We start from the raw sequence: 27,251 nt of genomic DNA, 5'->3' as shown, positions 1-27,251 counted from the left end.
ACACAAAACAACTGTACAACATGTCACATCACACAAAACAACTGTACAACATGTCACATTATACAAAACAACTGTACAACATGTTACATCACACAAAACAACTGTACAACATGTCACATTACACAAAACAACTGTACAACATGTCACATCACACAAAACAACTGTACAACATATCACATCACACAAAACAACTGTACAACATATCACATCACACAAAACAACTGTACAACATGTCACATCACACAAAACAACTGTACAACATGTCACATTATACAAAACAACTATACAACATGTCACATCACACAAAACAACTGTACAACATGCCACATTATACAAAACAACTGTACAACATGTCACATCACACAAAACAACTGTACAACATGTCACATTATACAAAACAACTATACAACATGTCGCATAAAAAACAGGTTTATAACATGTTGCCATGTCAAATGAGACCAAAAAAAGTGCAAGACACATCATGAGACAAAATAGGGCACAAGTTCGTTATTCAACAGTTCTCAAATGTAGAAATATAGAACATGAAAAAAGTGAAGATAATGAATTACCTGGCTTGATCATGTCTGGCTCGCCTAGTTTGTTCTCCAAAAGTTTCTTCCCTTGTTCCTCATTTTCTGTCAATGTCAGACAAGATAAATACCAGTAATTATGAAACAATTATGAACTTATTTACTTCCTTAAGCTTATATTGTTATTCCCATTGTAAGGGGGGGGGGGCATAAAGCCACAAATATAAGAAGACAGTTATCCCTCAGCACTCAAGGTGTACTTAGGTTAGCTAATCGAACACACCCCATTCCGAGTGACGACATTCAAAGATACTATACCTAGCTGAATGTGGGTGTCTTCCTGCTTTTTATCTTTGGTGAGTCTTTGGAAAATTCTTGGGAGACTTTCCTCTGCAATAAATGATGATTCTTACGAATTTATAACGAAGTACTACATATACAATCATCCTCTGCTGCAGAATGAAATGGTCTTTCAATTAGATGATAATGAGATAATGACATGTGGCTTCCAAACAACAAGAATGATATAAAATGTAATTTATTGAAAACCACAAGATGATAGTAAGTATATGGTCAGTTGGTAGGTAGGTTAAAGAGAGAAACTCTTGATGGTTTGAAATGAAACCAGTTGGGTTAAATTCGACTTAGGAATTCTGTGAGAGAAAGGGAAAGATTCTTAGAACAGAAAATGTTCAGAATATCAGATTTCACAGGATTTCAGAGAGAGAGAAAGAGAAAGATTGAACTTACTATTTTCACCCCTAGATGCCGCCCTCCTCCTGATAATAAAGAACACGACAGCAACCACCAGTAAGATGACCACTATAGGCACTGCAACAGCTATGCCCATACACGCTGGTCCACAGGAAGTGGACTCTTCCAAAGACCTTGGCACGGTCGTTGTGGATTGGTTGTTCATGGCAACAGAATCAGCAATGGACGTTGGCCTGTAAATGTGATAATTCAAAAAATAGAAACGGTATTGCCTGATTTGATTTGTTAAAGTTATTTTAAATATTGGACTGTTGTAAAACACGGTCGACAAATCATGAGAAATTTACATAATGTAATTTCAGACAAACTTCGAAAAGGCAAAAGTATTTTCTGCACCGTTAGGACGGCAGTACAGCGTACGAATACTTCCGTGACGTATATGTGTGTGTATTTGTAACACAACACAGCAATCGATAAGAATAACAGTACATGTATTTTATGTGATCATTGCATGATTATACCATGTACCGAGCTGTAAATTCGTATGCAATTAATGTCATTCTGTATATAACGTGATCTGACCCCCTCCACACCCCACATCCCCACGCACACACTCAAGAAGAAACCAGCACACTCAATCTTTTAAACCTTGACTTCTGTATAAATGTGCTTGCACCAAATAAGTTACATGTAAATATTTGCACTTAAATGTATGAACCATGTATGAAATGAGCAAATTGTACGCTAAAATGTGCTATATCCAAGTGTGGGTGGATGCGTGCGTATGCGCGCGGGCGCAGACAATCAAACATGGCATAATGACACCCTTACCTTTGTTGGGAATTCATTGTACAAGCAGAGTCTGAAAGAAAGAAAAAATACACAGAACAATGTGGATCCTCAAATCACGGTTGGCGTTACCAAAATTAAAGTTCTTTTACAAGTAAGAGGGAAACGTACAGTTGAAGACTTGATTAGATTTGTACATGCCATTGGGGCACGTGCCCTCGGATGACTGGCAGACGACAGATTCCAAACGGTGCTCTTCACTGTTAAAGACGGGACAGTTCCCTGTAAAAATGTTGTTTCATCAGATTATTAGTGACAGGGAAATATACCGACATAAATATAGCACGTTTAACACAGTTGCTCAGAAAATAACACAGTGGAGTTACACTGGAGTAAAGATTCCAGCATTACACTTATTTGACAAGATGAAATCAGCAAATAGTTAATTAGTCCATGCCTACTTCCACTTAAAATTTACACAATTTTATGTCATGACATTCAAAGTTTAATGTATGCAATTTTCACTGTATATCAAAAACTATTAAAATATTTGCCATTCCTATCATTCTGCACACAGTTATAGAGCAGATTACGTTTATTGTTCGTGGATAAGGGAGGGGGGCGCTTTTAAGTATAACTGAAATTATTGAACATTTGTATAATTTCATTGTACGAAATCGTCCCACAACGGTGAGACAGAGCAAAGAAAACACGGCCCATGCACCTTGGGGTCATAAACTGCGTTTTATTTATGACTCGGTGTATAAACAGGGCGGAAACTGAAGAATTCAATAAAGATAAAAAGTACATACAATCCCATTATTTGCACACGTGTCATGAGATAGCAAGTCAATACATGCTTATAAACAGCCAAAATGAATACATTGCAAATCTGTCAAATTAATAACTTACTGTGTGGACTATCAGCCTCGTATATACCTGGTCACGCCCTACTGTTCGGCAAGAATGTTCACCTATATAGTAGAAGTATGTAATACGAGGATTATTACCTGGTTGAATCCATATCGGTCCCACACATGCATCGACATAATTTCCGTATTCGTCCCGTACACAATGGTAACTCTGCTCGTTGGAAACACAATGTTTTGATCGTTCTTTCCATTGGTTTTGGTTTTGGGGACACACGACGGAAGCCATGTTGTGTTCAGTTGCACCTGGGGAGAAGCGTTTACATTTATCTTATCATCCTAGTAAAATAAACAACACGCTGTCTCACGCATTTATGAATAACCTTGAAACTATCACTCACTCCCGAAGTCCAGTATTTATGATTCCTATAATTATAAATCTGTACTAATGCTATCGTTATTTTTAGGCACAGGCAGTCAGGCTGTATTGGAGATCCCCCAACAAATCGGTCTTTTAAAATATTCAATATTAATTGCTATGAATCAGATATCGTGTCGTCTAAATACAGCAATGTTCTTGATTTAAACACCAGACTGGGTGTGTGTGTGTAGTTGGAAGGATCAAGCACGTACATTTCAAAGCGGGGAGTGGGGCGTTACAAGTTACATTATTTTCACCAATCAAAGGCCCTCGGGGGCACACATGTACAGGTTAACAAGCAATTAATTATAACAATGAAAATAAATAACAATCATTCAGAAGTACTAATACTGTCCGAGTTCACACTTCTGTACTGCACATATCTATAATTATGAATGAAATACTAATTGCAGACAAGATTTGAATCAACAACATGATATATACAATACGATAACCCAACTACTTCCCACATCTAAGGACAGTGCCAGTTTCAGAGACAGCGGATAATGGTAGTGGTGCGTGAATACATATAAAATCGTAATCAAATCAGTATGACTATAGTTTAGTAAGTACAGTATGCAAGTATAATACACATGTACATGCAGGATCCAGTTGTTCTTAATGTTTTATGCTAAAGCAAGGAGGTTAGAATAGAATAATGATATAAATGAATACAATTGTACGAAGAGTTAAAGAAAGTATGAATTGTGGACTTGATTACAGGGGCACCAAGGGACAGTGTCTGTTGACAGTCTGGTAATAAATTATTGTACCAGACTGTTGGTCTTGTACACCCAGTAACCAAGACAGCTTACAAGTGTAAAACAAAGTAAATGTGTACAGTGCAATGAGATTGACTTGTAGTATCACATTCCACTATTCAAAATCATCAAGCGGGAGAGGGAAGAGAAATTGTATATTAGGTTGTCAAATAATCTTGTCAAGCAGAAAAGAAAGGTTTCCCGATCTTCAAAATCCTAAATCGCGGGAGGGGGGGGGGTCAAAATCATCACACACCCACCCGAGTTAATTTTAATTTTCTTAAATCGTTTGGAGGGGGCAGGAGCTCGCAATTCGAGAAAAAAAAATTAGTTGTTATTTTTAAGCTTACCTTCCTCTCAATCACTACTACTTTAAGTCTAGAGTTGGGGGGGGGGAGTAACTCGATATATCTTAAATAATCATCATTATCAAAATAACAGGAGGGCAGGCCTGATTGTACGTGCCTAAGGATAGGTGATGGACGATTTCAAAATTATTGATTTATTCAGTCAATTTAAAAATCACCAAACAAGATGCACACTGTATATTTCTCTTTATGGTGACGGCTTTGGATTTACATGCATTCAGTACACCGAAAATGCTTAGGATCTCCGCAACTTGTACAGCAGGCGTCAATTTGCAAAATATTAACCTACAGTGTACATGTACGATATGCATGTTTTATTTACAGCTGCGATCTCCACCCCCACCCCCCACCCACCCCCCGAATGTTCTTCAGTATACTGGTTAACTTTGTGTGAAGAGGATTCTGCCAGTTTTTGTGTGTGCGCATGATAAAAAGTCAAAATCCGATGAAAAACATGGTTGGTATGAAACTACTTGAGATCTAAAACTCGCAAGTGATTTGGCGTTGGCAATGCCAGGTGGTAAGCACAGGGGCTCGGTTGTCAGATATTGAAATTTTGTATTATTTGTTCCCGAATAATAAATTGAAGTTTTGCATGATTTGTGTCCGAATAATAGATTATATAAATAAAATCCACCACCAAAATCCGCTTTTTTCGAGGTTTTAAAAAAGGTGTATCATGTGTACATTAAAAAAGTATGTCTGAGTCTTCCTGTACAGTATTTTGCTGTCTTTTTTCCGTTTTACACTTCGATCGTGACTACATCTATGTCCCAAGTACCAATCTAATTAAAATCAGATTTCTTAGATCCGCGCTTAATTACGTATATTGTTTTAAGTACTAGCATGCAGCTTTTACGATCGTCTTAATCCTGAAAATAATATTCACCATACTTGTACATGTATGTTAAACCATGTTAACGCTTTTAAGTTTACGGAAACAGAATTAAATAACAATATACAATAATAACATTAGCATTTATATAATCAAATGTGGCTTTACCAACGGGTGATATTTGCTGATTTTTCTTAATTATTAAAAAATTAGTGAGGTGAAAGGTCAAGGTTAGAGCCTGATTCCATTTTAGGGTGAAAGTCGTGTTTATGTAAAAGGACAAGGACTATGCGTGGGATGAACTTCTTTGACCCCTAAAGGACTTTATATCTTGACGCTAACCTTATCTTATTTTGATGGTATTTTTCCCCCATAAAAATGTACATTTTTTTCCGGATTTATTTTCTCTTTTTATGAAAAAAGTGGACATATTTGTATCTTTTTCCTTTCTGCCAACTATAAAGCGCAATACAGAGATGAGGGGAGACGAAAGACTCTGGTGACTAACTTGTGGTTTCACCAGGGGAACTGTTCTACATTTCTAGATCGCATGATATAAAGGGAAAGGGGGAGGGGAGGAACAGGTATTCACTGCTCCCCCCCCCCCCAACCCGTTCCCCCTCGCCCCACCCATTCTCTTTCTCCTCACTAGCTCCCTCGTCTTTCTCTCTTTCATACATGTACACAACTTTTGAACATAGCATTAGTTTGTATCTGTACTTATTGTGACCACTCTGAAAACTACCCATAAAGATATAGATATATCGCAGTAAATAAATATTTGTAGTGATAACAATACCCCTTTTTAGTTAAAAAAACCCACCGAATTTCTTTTAAAATGAGGAAGAAAATATACAATAAATTATCATTATGACATGGGGTGTTTTTTTTCTTGATTGACGGATTTACATCATTAGCAATGCTTCAAAACTTTTGGAAAGACTTATTTCAGAAAAAAACAAAACATGAGGACAACTCATAGAATCCAGGCTCATGTTTTTACTGACAAGGTTGTATTGTAAAATTAAGAACACATTGAATTAATCTAAAGATATGAAGTATCACGAAGGGATATCTGCAAGAAAGTTTATTTTTAAATCAATTCTTGTCGTGTTAAAGTTATAAACTACGATATCCGTGATTTAAAAGGACTTCAGTTTCCCGTTGTTATTTCTGTATCTACAAATTTTGGTGGGGGTGGGGGGTTAGAATTATTTTGATGAGTTATGTATCAAGTTTACGCTTTGTTTCATAGCTACATCTTTTGGGCACTGGGAGAAATCGTAGGGAAAATGTGACGTAACGTGCAGCACCTGTGACCCAATCTGCATGTCCGATATCAGGAAGATATTAGAATCTACATTGTATCACAAATTTTAAAAAACCAACACTACGTCCAGGGCCGTAAATTAACCTTCAATTTGGAGGAGGCAGGAAATTAGGCGGGGGTCTGGGGGCACACTGAACACGTTTCGTGCAAAATCCTTGATTCTAGGGCCTTCTAAGATGTTACTTGACTAACTCATTCTAAAAGAAAGATTTGGAATGCTTTTTAAGGGAGGTATCATGTTCTTAGTTATTGGAAACAACATAAATTCCAATGAACGTTAAATTTTAATTTTTTTTGGCTCAAAAGTTGGAGGAGGCAGCTGCCTCCTCCGCCTCCATGTAATTTACGGCCCTGTACGTCTAGACCAAATGGGATAGGCTTGCGAAGATGATATATACTACGGTAGGTCAAATGTTGCAATATTTGACATTTTCCATTTGTATCGTATATTTTTCATTTCTATTGTAATGAAAAAAATGCGTCACATCATAGATGTTTCGAGGGAGAATGACATAATATTTACTTGTTATCTACTACCGCTGTCAGTGTCAAGCGGAGTATGTGTAAATTTCATGACAAAATAATATTAATGTTTCTCAAATGATCATTTATAAATTATTTTCTTTGATATTATAAAAGTCTACAATTTTTTATATATACATATGTAGTATGCGCTACGGTTAATTTCATTAAAATTATGTTGTGACCATGTAATCTCTGCGAATCTTTCTAGGGAAAGCAGGATTTATTTTGATGCTGTTATAATCAATCATTGTTTGTGATTAGTATCCTCAAAGACAAGGTTCGACATTAACGATGATAGGAATTTTTATTCCCAAGCATTTTTTAAAATAAACCTGACAATGCTCTCTAATTACATGCACTTTTTATTTCAATGCTATGACATCCACTTTTTATTTCAATGCTATGGCATCTACTTGCGCTGATAGTGCGATTTATCGCATGAACTTTGAAATGTAGAAAACGCGACTGGTATGATCATGTAAGAATAAAAAAGGTCTTCTCTAGTATATCTTAACATAGTCTTAATTTTGAGTGAGGAACATCTGCATAACGTCGACACAAAACAGATTTATTACGCTAACCCCCCCCCCAACCCCCCAACCCCCCCCCCCCCCCCCCCCCTTTAGATTCACCACTGACCGGGCTTTATATTGTCGCGAAGGTTGCCGTTGTATGTTCAACTATGTAAACAAATATCAAGCAATGGAACAAGAAGAGGGAATTTATTTCAAAGATGTAGTATATATAAGACAGGTTCGGGCTAATGTAACAATGAATTTATGACGAAGCAGGACCGTGGAAAACCCGCCGGGATATTGAAAATATTGTATTTTATTCAGAAAATAAAACTCAACATCTTAATTTCTAATAAATGTGATACTAAAATACTTGACAATTAAATATAAATATCATTTATCATTTTTGGGCTGGAATTGTATCTTATTCATGAAAATGCCCAATGCACTCTTCAAAAGTTGTACAATTATAAAACAAAGTGACAAATCGCATAAATGAAATACAATGTAATTCTTTTTAATCTGTTACCATGGAAACAAAGCCCGGTGGGTAGTAATTCTATGTGCTTTTTTAAATGTTTATGGTCCAAATATTATGTTTAAGGTGAAATTTCTCTGACGTAGACCTTGTAAAGCTGCTCAACATGTATTTTTTGTTGCCATGACAACCGATTTAAATTTTATTTAAGATATAAAAAGTACTATTTTTTGTGTTTTAAAATAACGTTTTTTCTTCCATTTAGTATATTAATCTTATAGATAGTACCCTTTTTAAAAATTCCACCAGCTTTTTACCCCATGAGTTTGTCTCGTGTAGCTTTTATATTACTAGTATTCCCTTTTGTAAAAAGATCCCGAAAATGTAAAACATCACAAAAATAAGCCCATCTGGTCAAAAAACTACACGGGGAAGTTTTTTTAAAAAGTAAATTTTTAAAAGATAAATTCCTACTGAACATACTGATATGCAACATGACTTTGTTCGCTACGTGTCAAAATGTCGCAAACCTTACCTTAAAATCAGATCCTAAAATACGCCCACAATCGCTACAACAGTATTGTTTTGAACATATTTTATTGATGAAATCAAAAGGATTGGGAACAAGTTCTGACAACTTACAAGTCCCTCTCCTAAAATATTACAATATGTCATGCAAGGTAATAATTAACAGGTAAAATGTACAATGATTAAACAAATCTACAAGTTTCTTCTATAAATTTTTGAACAACTGAAAAAATAGTTATATTAGTTTGCAGAGGTAAATTGACATCACCGCATAATAACAATTTTGTATCAATATTAACCAAGTCAAGCATGAAAAGGCGATTAAAAAGATCATTTCTAGCCCTGGAGTAATTTTTACAAGCAAAAAAGAGATGGTATACATCTTCATTAATATGTCCACATGTACAAAACGGAGAATTTGTAATATTTAATTTATAAAGATCATAATTAAGTATACAGTTGTATCTTAGCTTTGTATGAATAATGTTGATACATGTATATCGTTTTCCAAAAGAGTAATATGATGGTGGTCTTGTAATGTCTGTTATATTTTTGCGGAATGAATTGAGTGAGATGGCATCTCTGGCTTCTACATTTAATAAATTCCACTGTTTTACAGAGTCAGGTACAAATGATTTTTTGAATAACTCTAATCTGCATTTTGGAATGTAAAACTTATCATTGTTTCTAGTATTATAAAGGGATATATTTTCATGTTTATGTGGAATAATTTCATTTAAATAATCAGGGGCGCTACCATTGCAAACTTTAAACATGGTAGTCATTTTTGCAATATACCGTCTACTTTTTAAAGTTTGCCAGCCTGTTTCTAAATAAAGGGATTCTCTAGATGCAAAAATAGGAAGACCAGTAACAATTCTAGCTGCACGTAATTGTACTTTTTCAAGCTTATCAGTATCGTGAACAGAATAATTATTATATTTACCAAGATTTTGCATGAAAATTAAGTGAAAATTTTAATCGTTCTGGTACTTTTACCACTGTTGTAGTTTAATTTCATCTTCCATTGACTTACTTTCAGCAGAGTTATAGCCCTTGAATTACCATATACTATTCAAATTTTCTGTACTTTTTTAGTCGTCTTTACGACACTTGGACTTTGAACGTTGATGCGCCGCTCCTGATATCGCGAAACGCGAAACGATTGGATCGCGTGCATGTACAATACCGATTGGAATGAGCACGCTATTCTCTTTAGAGAAGTGGACAGGCATCAATGGATAGAGGCCCTATGTCTATCCACTTCTCTAAAGAGAATAATTATACCAGTATATAGACATAGTGATAGGCATGTATTGTATCAGATACAGGTACACGTTATCTATACCCCCGATTTCCAAATAAGCAGATATTGATATGAGTCATATACAGTGTATCTTCAATCAGTAAGATTGAACTTAAATTTGAGTTTCATTCCAGTTGAGTAATAAATCATGTTTTTCTTATATAAATTATACAACAAAACTAAATATGAAATAGACATATATAAAGATTTTCACAATTAAGTCATACAACAATTCATCCCAAAATATCATTAAAAACCCGTCAAAGATCAGTGGAAGATAATTTCAAATACCTGTGTATATATATATATATATATATATATATATATATATATATAATATATATATAACACTGATATTAGTTACCTTTTTGCAACGTTATAAAGATTTTACTTTGAATAACATGAAATTTTGCGTTTATTCAAAATCGAAAGTAAAATCGTTATAATTCAATGAGAAAATAAGTTCTCACAATCTATTAAATATAAGAATAGAAAGACACGAAAGACCCATAATTCCCAGATGTTGTCTTAGATTTTCTTTTCCACATTTTGCAAAAAATAAGATGAATAGATGCAAATGATTAACTTTTATTCTTTTTTTTTTTTACTCTTTTCGATCATCATTGTTTTAAATTGTAGGTGAAGTTGAACTATAGACCCGAAGAGTCTCACCTGCTTTTATGATTAAAAGACCTTTCATATTTTTTTTTTTTTTTTTTTTGCGGCGATAATTTCTTCGAAATGTGTGGATTCCCTGTCTATCTCATCTCAATTTCGAGTTATGTAATCGTTTCACGCCATTTGTAAGTGTCAGGATGAAATCTTGCATGTTTAGAGATCAGTCTTCCACAATGTATACCGATATAATAAATTTTTTACATCATGTATTCAGTGTACATAAGGCCAATCCCTATAGCTTACAACAAGCGTGAAACGAATCACGATTACACAATCGAAATTGAATGAAATAGACAGGGAATCCACACAATTCGGAAAAATTATTGCCGCGAAAAACAACATACAAATAAAACAAAATCAAAAAGTGTGTGTGTGTGGGGGGGGGGGGGGGGGGGGGGGGGGGGATATTAGTATCCATACTTCAGGTGCCTGTGATCAAGTTTATCCTAAATAATGTAATATGCGAATTCTAACGAAAAACGAAAATAGTCTAAAATGGTTCTACTGATATATCAATATTGTCAAGGTATTATATCATTTTAATATTTCTTTGTCGGATTTCATTATTTTACTCATTGTGTAGAAAACATCAATGATTTTAATTGAAACTTGAAATTTTCGTGAAATTTAGCCTTCTTCAGACAAATCCTGATCCTGCACTTGATTGTGTATGGGGGGGGGGGGGGGGGGGGGATCAGATGAAACTTGACTTTTTTGTTTAGGCCTAGTTGCTAAATGGTTAAATTTAACACTTTGATCCGCGCCATGTAGTGTAATAGCTGCTTATATCGATTAAAATAAAAGTACATACCTCATATGTTCTTTTAGTATCGTCTTGCTTCCTTTGAGAAAAGGTGTGTATTTTTGGGAAACGTTTTTTCTAAATAGAACTATTTGATGGTCATAAACAAACGAAGTGTTTATTTTTCTATTACTATTATTTTTTTTTGCATTGATAGAAGGGAGAATCCAAAATAATGGCGTTGAGTTACGGATGAAACAAACTAGGTGGAGACGGATGAAGGCTCTTGTTCGGTATTTAATTGTGTAGTCGGAAAGAAAGGAATGTGAACAACAGAAATGGCGTCTATAATCAAGAACCAGCTTCTGAAACACTTGTCCAAGTAAGTGCAACTTCAGTTGTACGAAGAATGGCATTAATAGTGCAGATCTAGAGAAAGTTCGAATTTTCTCGAATACGTTATTCGTAACAATTTGTTGGAGTGATTGATTTTGGCTGTCTATTTGATATGTTCCCCTATTGCTGTGATTTTAAAGCAAAAATATTAAGCTGTTTGTAGGAAATAACTTGAACAAAGGAATGATTCAACTTCGGAAATTAAAGCTGAAAGACACACCAGATAAATCTGATATGGATGGAAAGTGGATGATATGTACAATACTATTTTGAAATTGAACACTTTCAAATTTACCTCATTTAGTGGGAAAAAAATGTAGTTTTAGTAGAACGTAATCTTGGGGAGGGGGGGGGGGGGGTCCTATTCTCTTTAGAGAAGTCAAGAGGCATAGCCTTCATCGACTTCTCTTCGCAAGCATTCATGTTTTGATTCTGGAAAACGTGTAAATGCCGGCGTCGGTGACGGTTTATGCTTCGACCGATGTTTCGACTCAGATGTGCCTTGATTTACGCAATAGACAAGTTGTTTTCAAACATTTAACAGCAATGCACAAAACCGTCACAAGGAAATCAAAACTTACTTGCTTTTAATCCATTTTCAATATGTCCCTGTCCCGGGTTTAAATCACAACTCTGATTATGTCAGCCTGCTTTTCCCTTAACTGGTACCCTATTGTGACAGCTCCCAAGACCAGTTAACGTAAACCCGGGACAGGGGACATGTTGAAATTGAAAATGGATTAAAAGCAAGTAAGTGTTAATTTCCTTGCGTCAGTTTTGTGCATTACTGTTAAATGTTTGAAAACAACTTGTCTATTGCGTAAATCCAGGCACATCTGACTCGAAACGTCGGTTGAAGCATAAACTGTCACCGACGCCGGCATTTACACGTTTTCCAGAATCAAAACATGAATGTTTGCGAAGAGAAGTCGATGAAGGCTATGCCTCTCGACTTCTCTAAAGAGAATAGGGGGATCCCTGCACAAACTACAGATCATTAGTCAGCACATAAACCTACTGAGCTAGCCTACCCAGCTAGGTGAATAGATTTAAAGAAAAGAACAAGGTACGATTGTATGCATAAAAAGGCCCAATTTTTTTCTCTCTATAAAATGTGTCTGGAATTAACCTTAATCAGTGTTTTAAGAAAGTAAAATATATGCCAGGTATAATATGTCAACAAAAGGAGAATGATATTCCTAATTGGATAGTATTATGACATCATGAATAAGACATTTCCCGCCTTTTTTTCAAAATAAGCCTTAAAACTGTCAAATGTCATACAGATTATTGCTCAGGAAAAGATGTGCGCATTTGTTGAGCAAAATGAAAATGATATATATTGTGTATTATTTTAAGATGAAAAACATACCTCAATATGAATTTGCTCGACGCATGCGCTGTATGTTTTCTGAAAGGAAAACCACCTGAAATTGTGGATATTTTCATTGAAAATGGCATTTCTGCAATTTTATGCCAACTTCTAGATCTCGTCATATGACACAAACCATTTTGATGATCAAACTGAGCGGATTTTTGGTTTGCTAATCCATTCCTTATTTGAATGTCAGGGTTTGGGCTCTAAGTGAAATCATCGATATTTTGGGCCAAATGACTTTAGAAACTGTACCTACTTCTTTACATGTATTGCTGATATTTAAGTGCAGATTTACAAACTGGTTACTTATCATCCCGTACATTCATTTTTCTTTTAGGTTCACCAAGAACATGTCTCCAGATAAGATTAATTTGAGCACACTAAAAGGGGAGGGTGAACTATCTAACCTGGAGTTGGACGAAGTGGTTCTGATGGAGCTTTTAGAATTACCAACATGGATGAAGTTATCAAAAGCAGTTTGCAACAGGCTCTCAATAAAGGTATCAGTATTAGGACTATTGTACACTTAGTATCTCTGGTATTAGTTTGCATTAGTTCAACATTTAGCGAAAGAACTTTCAACAGTTATCTGTGATTTGGACACAAGTGACAGCCATTTTTATTAAATGACCCGCGCCACAGCAGTTTAGTTATACTTTTGGAATGGGAGGCCCAGATGCGATCCCAGTGAGGAAATACGTCAGTGTAGTAATACGTCAGTGTAGTGTTAGTGATGTGCCGATTATCGCCGACTTTCAATTGTCGGTCGCTATAACTGAAACAATGTGAATAAACGATTATCACTTTGAAAATTGAAAATCGCCAACATTAGTATTTTTTTGTTGTTGAAAATATGAATATTCCTGTCATGACTAAACTAAAAACGAAAATGGTTCACGAAGCTGAGTCATCCAATAAGATTGAATGATTGAATATTGTTTAACGTCCCTCTCGAAAATCTTTCATTCATATGGAAACATTACCATTGCCGGCGAAGGGCTGAAAAATTTAGACCTATGCTCGGTGCTTACAGCCTATGAGCAGGGAGGGATCTTTATCATGCTACACTTGCTGTGACACGGGGCCACGGATTTTGCCTCTTACAACAAGCAAGGGGTACTGAGGTCCTATTCTAACCCGGATCCCATAAGAACAACAACATAAGTCGAGAGATTTATCTCTATCCTGGGAAAACACAATCGAAAGTATGGGATTATTAACTTCTAATTTCTAAAGATTTTATTCTAATTAAGTTAGTAAGATAATATTTAGGTTATAAAATAAAGTAAATTTAATGTATTTATGCCATAAATTAGAAATAAATGAAATTCAATTATTTTTTGATTAATTAATCAAAAAGGTGCATCCAATTATTGATTTTTTTTTTTATTGATTGCCCATCAGTAGATAGCATTAATTGTTCCTTCACCTAATATGAATCATTAAAGTACATGGTACTAATAATCAAGGTTTTTTGTTTTCAAATTAGCATTATTATTGTATCTACAATGGTGATATATAAAGAATATATGCAACATAGACTACTTAATTTCCTCCTAGACAAAAGGAATGGGTCAAAAATTTTAAGTCCAATCATACACATGGTTGGGCAGAAAACAATGGCATCAGTAAGTTTTGAAATCGAGTTCATTGACTGCAGATATAAGAATAAGGACCTATCCGACGAAATTCATTAAGCTAGATCACTTGTAAAACACTAAAGGGTAGTTAGATATGCACAGATCCAATAGTTGATGGGAAAATAGCACGTGGTATGCTAATAAGACAGCCACATGGTCAGCACTCAATCAGCTTGTTTCATAAAGAAAGTATCTCAAAAGACAGGCTGTATTTTGAAACTTATTTTCATTTATATTTCTACAACTGTAATTTTTGTATGCACATCAGGAGTGCGCAGTTAAAATTTTTTAGTAACTATAGCCCAGGGGATAGTGGCAGCAATGAAGTTAGTAGTCCAAGATTATCAGCTACTAGCTCATGGACTACTTGAGAGAAATGTAACAAAAAGCCTAAAATTGGAGTTGAAATAAAATGTGCAAACAATGATGAGTTTCGTAACTTTTATCATGTAGATGGTTTTATAGTTTCTGGTCTAATGGTGAATGACTCAGCTTAGTTTTAATACAATATTGTGTGGTTTTCCATACTTTCTACATAAAAATCTGAACAAACTTTGAGTTCAAGAAAGTTGTGAGTTTTTCCTGGACCTTTGGATTTCACAATATTTGGATACTTTTTTTTTTTTACTACAACATATTAATGGTCATGTGGTTTTGTCCACTGTATAGTGTATATGTCCAGTAAATGTTTTCTATTTGTAATTGTCAAGTGAAAGTAAAAGAAAAGGGTGAAGATACTGAACAGTGATCAATCTCAGAATAAATAAAAGAATACAAAATTGTGAGCAAAGCAAACATGGATCCCTGGAAACACCAGGGTTTTTACGTTTTGCCACAGAACCAACTCTTGCTATCAATGCACAATGCATATATGTTAAAAGCAGATTGAATATCTCGATTTGGCAACGAAGTCAAGTCGTACGTAATCTCAGTCAAGGTAATATTAATAAATAGTTGTACAATGAATTATGTGTTTACTTTCATTTTATATTTATTAGGCCAACAGACTAATACATCATTGATTTTCACTTGCCCAATCTCTAGAATTGGTACAGTAGTCCTGGGTGTCGGGTGATGGTTTTGCACACCCCTTCATATTTGATAAACTTTTTGTTTCATTTTATTCATAGAATACCGTATTATTGATATCTTTGAATGTAATAATTGGAGGATATATACCTTAAAGAATGAAAGTCTTAGGTGGGTTTTTTTTTTCACACTGAGATTGCCATACTCTTAACATAACAAAGAACCCTCAATGCATTTGTCAGTCCATTGTAGAAGTTCAATATTATCCCATCTTCTACTGCTGGTAACGCTGTGATAAAAGTGAAATTTCTCATTAGGACATTGAATTATGCAGTTTGACTCAGTTGGATTAAAAAGTGATAATGCAAATTTCCTATTTAATCATGTATTCTCCAAGTCTGAGATGGTGAACAATTTATGGTCATGTGACGTTGCAAGCAGAATTTCGAAAGTAAACAGTTTGCTGAACAAAATCACAGACTTGTATCAATATGTTAAGAAATGCACTCTGAATATCAATTCACGAAATTGAACAACCAGGTACGACAGTGATTTCCCTGAACACTTTACATCACAGGCAGTTATATTGCTTGGGTTCGTATTTACTCTGTGTTTGTTCAGCCTTGTCAAAGACACTCAAGGCCTAGAGGAAAAAATCTGTTTCCGCTTTCCTGACTGATGCTAATTTAAAGCGTTACGATCCTAATTTTTAAAATGCTTTTACAGTGAAGATCTGAATTTTACGTTTTCTTGCAATATATAAAAATTGCTACTTTAGATTTAATTTAGTCACAGAAGTGCTTTAAAGCACCATATCCTTTATCATCAGTGTTATTTAGATGTTTTGTTTGTTTTAAAACGTGATAACACATATGCTGGTAAAGTAAGAAAAATACTTCCATCAGCGTAGGAAAAAATGATTCAATGTTTTTCATCAGGCCTGAGACTTCGCACAATTTGTATTTGATGATTTTTATGGGCCCTAGAGTCATGTAGCAAGGGCAATTCATTTACCATTTACTGTGGAGAATACAAAACACACAATACTCTGACACTTTCGGTGATTTAATGAATGTAGGACAGAAAGTCACAGGACAAAAAGTCACAGAAAAAATTCACAGACAAAATGACCATGGACAAAAAGTCACAATAAGAAATTTTATGAAAGTAGGACAAAATGTCACAGGACAAAGTCACAGGACAAAAAGTCACCGTTTATAAGAAAATAAAAAGTATTGATTTTTTATATATTTTTAAAAACATATCTGTTCTTTTTGTAAAGTTTAAGAAAATATATATGCAAAATTTATATTTTCTATGAGATTTTGATAATAATTATAAAATTGTTATTCCTTTTATCATATTTATTGCAAAATATTATTTTGATTTTTAAAATGAGATTTTTTTGTATTGAGATAAAATAAAAATAAGCTTTATGATCATTTGGTTTAGTATACCACATATTAATGATTGTCAAAACAAAATCTGATAGCAGAATTATGCTTGGCTTCCTTTCACTCCAGATTATTGTCAAAACAAGAAGTAAGTGAACTGTCATATGATAATTGCTATATAAACAAGTCAATGATTTTTCCTTTCTTATTATCTAATAATGAACATCTAATAATGAACTGAAAGTGCTAAATGTGGTAAAACAAACACCAATAAGAATGATGACATGTATTCCCTTCTACCTCCCATCCACTGTAAGAAATATCTAGTGTCTCAACAACAACTTTAGTGAGCATTTTTGTGACGTTTTGTCCAGTGACGTTTTGTCCTGTGACGTTTTATCCTATCTAATCAAAAGTCATCATTGTGACTTATTGTCCTGTGACTTTTTGTCCTACGGATTTTTTGACTTTTTGTCCTGTGACTTTCTGTCCGTATACCGATTTAATAACTACTACCTCAATGTTAGGGTACATCCAGGGTCAAGGATATTGCACTATAACCTATATGTAAACAATGGAGGAAATTCGAACCACAAATAAATATTTCTTTTCGATCTAATTTATCGATGTTTTAAAAAATGTCTTATCCCACTGATTCACAATATATATGAATCAGTGGGATAAGACATTTTTTAAAACGTCAATAAATTAGTGTTCTGTGGTAATGACACATGTAGTTAAGCTTCCTAAATCATGAAAAAATATTAAAAGAGACAACATAGTTCGGAAAGAAATATTTATTCGTGGTTCGAGTTTCCTCCATTGTTTACAAATAGGTTATAGTGCAATATCCTAATGACCCAGGCGCTTATGCAAAATATAAAAATAAGTAAACTTTCTGTTAAGAAATTAAAAACCCCAAAACTGGGCCTATTGCATCAAACAAAAATTGTACGATATAGGGTTAGGATATATTTGGTGTGATCAGGAGAATGCAACTTCTAAACTTTTCTTTCCTATTATAAAACAGAGGTTGACTGATATGTGTGTTCAAAGTTTAGTTGAACAAATTAATTGTTCTTCAAAGTGTATTATTTACAAACATGTTATTGATCACTTTTCGTTACAGTATTACCTTTGTAAACCTATACCTAATATGTATAAAAGACACATTTGTCGAATTAGACTATCCTCTCATAATCTTGAAATTGAAACAGGCCGCCATAACAATATACTTAGAGAAAATAGAGTATGTAAATTTTGTAAAAATGACTTAGAGGACGAATACCACTTTATATTAATTTGTCCTCATTACGAGGAATTTCGACATAGATATATCAAAAAGTATTATTGGCAAAAACCATCTGTTTTCAAATTTGTACAATTATTAAGTGTTCATAATGTACACGAACTTTGTAATTTAGGGAAATATTTATGTCTTGCACTTAAGTTGCAAGAAAACCTTGTTTAAGTCATTCTCCGTTGCTTGCTTGAATTAGTACATTGCCATACAATGTCATTTTTATGTACATGTATTTATGAAATTGTCTTAAGCAATAAAGAATAATATGGGCCGTCTGTAGGGTTTCTGGGGCTGTAGTGTTTGTGTAATGGTGGTATCCCAAACAGAAGCTGACACGAAGTCTACACCCCCCCCCCCCTCTCTCTCTCTCTCTCTTTAGGGTTTCTGTGGACATAGTGTTTGTGTAAGGATGGTATCCCAAACAGAAGCTGACACGAAGTCTACACCCCCTCCTATCTCTCTTTGGGGTTTTTGTGGACATTTTGTTTGTGTAATGATGGTATCCCAAACAGTAGCTGACACATAGCTTTTCTACCCCCCCCCCCCCTTTCTCTGTCCTTTACTCTCAATCATTGACTAAATGAGTAATTATTGTCATACGTATGCAACACTATTGCCATGCCATAGTATTTCATTTATCTTTATTATTGCTACAGTTTTACACATTTCTCTCTCTCTTTATAAATATAAAACCCTGATAAATTATAAATAGCTCAATAACTCTTTCTCTCTCTCTATAAAATAAAGCCATGATAAATTATAAATAGAAATATCTCAATAACTCTCTCTCTCTCTCTCTCTCTCTCTCTCTCTCTCTGTCTCTCTCTCTATAAATATAAAGCCGTAATAAATTATAAATAGAAATATCTCAATAACTTATTTATGCTTTTTTACTATTGTTTGATTTCTGATCGTGTAATTTATAATCCATGTGGTATCCCAAACAGAAGCATTTTTTTTTTACCACTGTAACAGTTTTACACATGGGCATGAATATAACCATTACATGTTGATGTGCTGCACCAATAAAGAATTGTTCCTTTATTTTAATATAAATATAAAGTCCTAATAAATTATTAATAGAAAATATTCCAATAACTTATGTTTGTTTTTTTTTATATTATTATTGTTTGATTTCTGATTGTTTAATCTATAATACATCTATATGGTAAACGGAAAAAAAGTCACAGGAAATAAAGTCACAATCTGGGTAGGAAAAAAAGTCACAGGAAAATAAGTCACAGGAAAAAAAGTCACAATATGTATAAAGAGTGCCTATGACCACTAACATATTTTTTCCTTCATCCTATGTATGGCTTCAAAGATTGTAAATTGATGCCATTTTGTCTACTTATACAGGAAATACACTGTCTAGAAAAGGAGAAAGGTGCCTTGTGAAGCCATTAATTAATCTCAACAGTCCCTGTCAACAACTGTTGTAAATACTTAAAAGTTAATTACTTTTTATTGGGGTTATTTGTTTGTTTTAACATTAAAATATATAAACTCTGTTGCAAATGATTAAAAAAACATAGAATCAAATTTAAGTAAAACTTTTCTCCTTATATAATTGACTTTTTTCTATATATACATGTAGTTTTCTTTCAAAATATATATACTGTGACTTTCTCCCCCTTTGTATATGTGACCCTTTTCTATCAAAATATATACTATGAATTTTTCCCTATAAATATAATATAATATATATTGTGACTTTTTTATACAAAATATATATTGTGACTTTTTTTCTTACATCTATGTGATTTTTATACAAAATGTATATTGTGACTTTTTTTCCTGTGACTTTTTCCGTGACTTTTTTCCCTGTGACTTTTTTTCCTACGTTCATGTATATAGATGGAGAGAGAAAATACGATGATTTATTATATACTTTCAATTTCATCTCTTCTTTTTTCTTTAAAAGTTTGCGGGCATATATCACACGATATATGCCCGGAAACATTCCGGCCCGCAAACATTACGTCACAATAAAATTTCTACGCCGTTAATTTTCAAATTTTTCGTGATTTTCATCTTTTACTCAGTTAAACTGATAAAGTTATTGTTAAAAATAAAATTGTTGTTAGTTTCTAAATGAAATTGAAAGTATATAATAAAAAGGTTATAGACTTTGTATGGGAAATATGACGACCTCGTTTTTTGTCGCAAGCTCGGTCCGTCTATGCGCTGAAAAAACTCGGTCGTCATATTTTCCCATACAAAGTCTATAACCTATAAAAATTGCATTGTGTAGGGGACGTTAGCCATTAAAATATTGAGTAATTTATCATATATGCAAATAATAAACAGATTGCCACTAATTTTTCCTCAGAGAGACTTGCAGAAATTTTGGAGGTCATTCTCGTTTGATGTGGAAGACAGCAGTGATCAATTTCCTAGGTGTGAGTCAATGCTATCAAAACTCAGGTATACTGGGGCTTTCCTCCAGATCTAAAGACTGCTGGTCATCATTAGCTGTGATTGTTATCAAAACATCTTTCTCAGGTAGCTGTAGACCATGGTCTCTGCAAACATCAATCAACCTAAGCTCTATTGTTAAAAGTTTGATTGACCTGTGGCTTATCATTGATCACAACACAGGTAAAATTTGGGGGCCTTAACTTAAAGTGGGGTCTTTAAGTCAGCTGTTACAGACAGAAGGTAGGAATGTCCTGAAGATGAACACTTGTCTGAATTCAACAATGTATTGGCGATTGTGATGTACATGTATTTTGACAACAGTTATAAAATTAAATTTTGATTCTTACAGATCAACTAAAAACTCAACTTTATTACAAACGGGACGACTTCAGCTTCTCCATCGTCAACTTCCCATATTTATGTAGCAATATTCCATTATCACCTGCATATGGTGTTTATATCTCTCAACTGATTCGATACACAAGAGCTTGTTCTGTGAATGATCAGGTTTTAAATAAAGGAAGGCTATAATACTGACAAACGAGTTGATGTCACAGGGGTTTCAACTGTCTCATATAAAGTCAGCATTTCGCAAATTCTATGGCTGTAATGATGATTTAGTTTGTCTGTCTGACATGTTTCATACCCATTAAGGTTGGTCTGTACACCCTGATTTTGACTACGGATTACTACTTTTACCAGATCAAAATATAGGGCTCACGGCGGGTGTGACTGGTCGACAGGGGATGCTTACTCCTCCTTGCACCTGATCCCACCTCTGGTGTGTCCAGGAGTCTGTGTTTGCCCTACTCTTTAATTTTGTATTCCTTATAGGAGTTCCTTATTGGAGTTATGAGATTGATCACTGTTTGTTATCTTCACCTTTACATGATAGTTTTTGATAACGTGTAAAACATAGTAACAAACGTAAATTTCAGAAACGATGCAAAGATGTAATTCAGACATCTAAACTTTTCATTTTCAAAACAAGGTACAAGCCCTGTCCATGTTGAAATGTTATGCGACTCAGCTGTGAACATAGTGCTAAAGTTGATGGTTTCGGCAGGATTTTACAGAAAAAATTTCCTGTTTTCTACTTTGTGCTTGCTCCCTAGATTGATTTAGCATTATCTTATCTCAATGTGTTGATGCTTTTAATATACTTTTTAGCAGTTTTGCTGTTTTCACCTTGGCACATGGTTTCTAGGCGAATGACAAGTGTTTGTTTACAGTCTCGCACATCGTCTTATTTCACTCTAGACAAACACTGTGCTTACGCTTACAGCGATTTTATCGAAATACAAAATTTATCCCGTGTAAAAATATTTCTAATCCATTTATCATCAAAGATTTTAAATTTATTTAACAAAGAATTGTCAATTTCAATTGATCAAAAATCCTGTCCTTTTTCCTTTGGTATGCTCTACATGCTGTTGGAGATTGGTTGGATTATCTTTCCAGTATTTTTACTTGAACAAAATTGTAACCATTTTATGGATTTTAGTGAATGTATTATACAAATTTACTATACATATATGCAGATCTGCTGATATGAATAAAACAATTGTTGATTCTACACAGATGGTCAAGAAGTAAGTGATTTGTCAGCTGTATCTAGGAGATAAGCATTTTGATGTTCTGGAGATACCAAATCTGGTCAGGTTCTTTGCATTGAAGACCTTCTTCTATTGTTAATGCCCTACTCTTCCAGAATTAAATCAATGGAGGCCCACAAAGACAACTGTATTAAGTTTGGAACCAGTAAAGTGAGAATTGATTGCCTTAGAAGACTTCATGTTAAAACTTAAGTTCTCCAAATAACAGCTAGTTCTCCTTAATCAGAGAGACATCAATAGACACAAGATTTGATTGCCTTTGAGAGAAATTGATCAGGGTTACTAGAAAGCTTTTTTTAAGAGAATAATTTGTTTGTAACGATAGTGGAGATGTGAGGAAACTAACAAATTCGTTCTCATTGTTTTGTTAGTTTTCTGATTTCTTTGTTGTTGGCGCTGATGAATATATTAATTTTTAGCCAATTTTTTCCCCCTTCACCTTGACCACATACTGTGAACTTGTTTTTATTTGTGAGGTGCTAACCAATTTACCACCCCCATCACCACCCTGCAACAAAGTTATGAGGGGGGGGGGTACTAGAATCAGGTCCATTTACATATCATCCATTGTCCCACTACATTCAATTGTTCAAATTGCTAAAATGTTCATCAACAAATTTAATCCCATTTTGTATATGAATTAAGTACTGACATATACAACCCTTAATATCATTGTCATAAATTCACCTCATAAATTCATGACCTTTAGGCTTTCAGCAGGATTTGATCTTTTTTCAATTTCAGTACATTACACAAGGTCAGTCTCTAATAAAGTGGAATTTAAGCTATACAGAACAATCTTTAAGTTTTTCTTGTCATATTTCTGGAGTCACAACCTGTGAAATGTTGTAATTGTTCACATTCTGCATGTCCTGAAAATTATAAAAAAGAAAGTAAAATGTTAATCAAAATAATATATACTGATGCATATAGAAACACAGTACCTGGACCAAAGTAGTATTGCATATACTGAAAACTAGATGCATGTAGAAGTCAAACTGAGTATCTCTCTCTCTCTCTCTCTCTCTCTCTCTCTCTCTCTCTCTCTTTCTTTTTCAGATTTAAAGAGACTGTTATTATTATTTTTTTTTTGAGAAACTCAATAGGATCGAGCAACAGGCATAGCCTATGTAGGCCATCTCTCAAATACAAAGGTCATTGAGTACAAAGAAGGATTATTTGAAGATGTGACAATATTGTAAAGAGACTGTTGGTTGGAGAACTGTAGTTTTGATATGAATTAGTCTCCAAAGACAAAGTGAACAGTTTGAAAGCGAATATTTCCATTTTGCCAGCAGCATTGTTTCACTGTACAGGAATCACACGCTGTGTGCACAGGAGCCATAACGATTCGTTTCATAACTAGTCAGAAAATACCTGTTACGAGTTACTGATGCATAAAACACCACTGGATCAATATTACAAGTAATTGCTGTGCAGATTGTAATTGCTTTGTAAGTGATGTACTGATTGGTTTATAAAACAAAATTTAAATTAGAAAATGGGTCACAGATTAGGATGCCTGCTGAGTATCAATGATGCCTTGAGTGGGTGCTTAGCAGACAATCTGTGTAGACAGGAATTTGAACAGGAAATTTTTTTGATTGACTATATAAACTCTTGAATCATGAAAGGATGTTGTTTAGGTGAAATGTTCATGCATGCAGCACTTGTTTTAGATCTGTTGTAGGTAAAGTAACACATGCATGTATGATGGTCTAAGCAAGTGTTTCAAAACACTCAATGAATGGTTTTAATTATTCCGAATTCTAATGCCACAGTTTTGAAAGCTGAATTTTGATTGGCTAATGCACTGATGTATGAGGCTATTAATATGAGCATTAACAAGATGGAAAGTTTTCCATTGTGACGTCATAATAGAATGATGGAAAACGTCAAACGTAAACATTTGATAATTTTTTAATGTAACAAAAAGGCAAACATCGATGATATAAGACATAAACATGTATTAGAATGGGTGTCACTATCTTCTTCTTGTGACTGTTAATGCTGATTTAACAGTCGCTAACATCCGTTTTACCAGCTTCGCTAACACACCGTCAGTAACCCAAAAGATTTTTAAATGATAAATGATAGGATTAATCATGATAAAGATTTGTCATACTATTCTGTTGATATACAGCCTAGATAAGCTTCAGTACTAATTTGAAAACGTCAAAAATTGAAATTCCCATGATCTATAGAGGCTGCCATGATGTGTAACTCTTTTGTATTCAAGACCACAAAAATCAATAATTTTGATGTCACACCGTCTGTTCCGGTTTTGATGAGATTCTAAGATCATCAAAGATGTGCATGTGGTAGATCTTACGAATAAATAGGTTGATGCCTTCCTGGCAAGCAATTAATTACGCTAATGCGAAGGGGAGATGTGGGGGAAAAAAAATTCTCGAAATTCCCGACCCATCCAAGTCATTTGAAAAGAAAAGACTATGTAACTGTGGATCCATCATTTGCTTATTTGACAAGTTGAGGTTCAAGACATTTGTATGAAGAAACGTTTACCATCTGCCGGTTCTGCGACTCGACTGAACGTCTTTTTTTCTCAATTTTATCTTGTGAAAGAACGGGTTCAAATCTATAAGGATCAAAACTTAACTCCTCGTGACTTGTCATGTTTCAAATGCTACTGATGAAATAAAGTGGAACAGACGGTGTGACGTCATAAATTAAACATCAATGGCCGTTCTCCTAGCGGCAGGTAATTTAAAATACGTACATGATAGATTAATATTGATTTAATTGTTAAACAAGGATTTTTGTTGTTAAAGACTGTCAATTACGATATCGTGATAAGGGATACTTTATTCATAAAAGCAACAATGTGGTTAGGGTTGCCTTTCCCTTTAAACTTTTCCACCGTTAAATCAGTATTGACAGTCGCAAACATCCGTTTTACTGGCTTCGCTAACACACCGTCTGTAAAACTAAGTGAAACTTTTCCACCGTTAAATCAGTATTAACAGTCGCAAATAACAAATGAGAAATTAATAAGATATGCATATATATACATGTAGTACTACATACATGTATATGATTAAAAGTAAAAAAAAAAAAAATGTTATTTTGTATTTCATTTTCCAGTATTTGCTGTCTTGCACTGAAATTAGATTTGTGAATTTCGTGTGTGTCATATCCTGGAATGTAAGGGTAGCAGCTAGGACTGGTTCAATGTGAATATGTTTTCTCTTTCTATTTATAGGTACAATGGACAAAGTTAAAGTCTCAGCCACTGTGTCTGGTAAGTTGTACATAATCGTTTCACACATCTCAGGATGTCTCAATGATCCTCTCACTCGAGATGCTTCCTCCCACTCTGTAGTCACAGTGTTACAGTGACTCTGATTAGTTAACCCTTTGACCTTGGACTTTGACCTACTTTTTAAAAACTTAACCTGGGCTATATCTTTTGAACCAAGGGGGATAGGGTTTTGATATTTCACATATAGATGTCTCATGAAGAGGCCTATGTTTTGGTACAGACATTTGACCTAATGACCTTTGCCTTGGACTTTGACCCACTTTTCAAAAACTTCAACCTGGGCTATATCTTTTGAACCGAGAGTGATAGGGCTTCGATGTTTTAGATATAGATGCCTCATTAGAAGACATTTCTTTTCTTACCAGAACTATTGACCCTGGACTTTGACCGTCTTTTCAAAAACAATAACATTTGCTGTATCTTTTGAACCAATGGGATAGGGATTTGATATTTTATATTCAGATTCCTCATGCCCAGGCCTTTGATATGGTATCAGAACTTTTGGCTTAGTAACCTTGGGACTTTGACGTATTTTCAACTTTGACCTTTTGAACTAAAGGGATAGGTTAAGTCATACTCCCTGGTGACCTATGTTGTCTTCTGACAACTTTTGTTAGTGATACATGTATGTAGTAACTGCCCATACCTACTGTGTATCAGTAATAAAGAAAAACAATATGCTCTGATTTTTTTCCTCAGTACCTGGATGAGGTAGAGTTGGAGATAGAAACCTGTGACAATCCACGACCCCCCAATAGCCCTGCCCACGTGGCCAGCTACAGGACCGGGGGAAAGTACGGGTTTGTTGACAGAGTCATCGATGGAATGTATGTCCACATCAATTCTGTCCTGGTTAAGTTTCTCTCCAAGAAATTCCATGCTTCACTTCAGGTATGGGATAAATTGAGGGAAACAAAGATTAAGAATGCTAGTACATGGATAGAAATATTGATGCTTTTTATACAAGCCGGTCTAAATATTGCATTTCCTATACCATCGTGCATATTAGTATATATAAATCTTTACCTTTTGTATACAGATGAATATATGTGTGTATATATATATATATATATATATATATATATATATATATATATATATATATATATTAAAAGAAATAAAATAAAATATAGAGAGTTACTTAGCTGAAAAATTGTGTTGGTATACAGGGTTTGACATTAACTTTTTTGGGCACTAGACCAATCGGGCTACTTAAAATGATTTTTGCTAGACCTGACCTTGCATCCACTAGCCCTGACTAACGTTCCAGAAAAAAATCTTATAAGATTCTCCATATCTAAATACATGTACTTAATTTAAATGAAAAACGTTAAGTTTGAACTAAAATGCATTTAATTGTCTCAAAAAAACTTTAATCTCGTCATTCAATGTAAAACTTATA

At 34.3% G+C, this 27,251-nt stretch overlaps 2 protein-coding genes across 9 annotated transcripts in view; one reads left to right on the top strand and one right to left on the bottom strand.

Moving 5' to 3' along the window:
* Nucleotides 1–3,499, bottom strand: part of LOC125646427 (uncharacterized) — a 7,122-nt gene extending 3,623 nt beyond the window's left edge. The window contains exons 1-7 of one of the 5 annotated variants that reach the window (XM_056140590.1): nt 3,304–3,499; nt 3,044–3,208; nt 2,205–2,315; nt 2,076–2,106; nt 1,281–1,477; nt 849–920; nt 570–635 (exon numbers count right to left, since the gene is read on the bottom strand). In XM_056140590.1, the coding sequence (XP_055996565.1) occupies nt 570–635; nt 849–920; nt 1,281–1,477; nt 2,076–2,106; nt 2,205–2,315; nt 3,044–3,191 (625 nt within the window). In that variant the 5' untranslated portion in view covers nt 3,192–3,208; nt 3,304–3,499. Of the gene's footprint in view, nt 1–569; nt 636–848; nt 921–1,280; nt 1,478–2,075; nt 2,107–2,204; nt 2,316–2,945 lie in introns of all 5 variants that reach the window. The other 4 variants (XM_048872695.2, XM_048872698.1, XM_048872696.2 and 1 more) reach the window with 4 other exon arrangements.
* Nucleotides 3,500–11,608: 8,109 nt separating this feature from the next.
* Nucleotides 11,609–27,251, top strand: part of LOC125646421 (bridge-like lipid transfer protein family member 3B) — a 50,047-nt gene continuing 34,404 nt past the window's right edge. For 3 of the 4 annotated variants that reach the window (XM_048872685.2, XM_048872683.2, XM_048872682.2), the window contains exons 1-4: nt 11,609–11,771; nt 13,501–13,663; nt 25,790–25,828; nt 26,549–26,740. In XM_048872685.2, coding sequence (XP_048728642.1) covers nt 11,728–11,771; nt 13,501–13,663; nt 25,790–25,828; nt 26,549–26,740 — 438 coding nt within the window. In that variant the 5' untranslated portion in view covers nt 11,609–11,727. The remainder of the gene's footprint in view (nt 11,772–13,500; nt 13,664–25,789; nt 25,829–26,548; nt 26,741–27,251) is intronic. The other variant, XM_048872684.2, reaches the window with a different exon arrangement.

Source organism: Ostrea edulis, chromosome 6 (genome assembly GCF_947568905.1).
Source record: "Ostrea edulis chromosome 6, xbOstEdul1.1, whole genome shotgun sequence".
NCBI classification, from domain to species: Eukaryota; Metazoa; Mollusca; class Bivalvia; order Ostreida; family Ostreidae; genus Ostrea; species Ostrea edulis.
The sequence above is the reverse complement of the archived record's forward strand: the minus strand, read 5'-3'. Positions and strand labels throughout refer to the sequence as shown.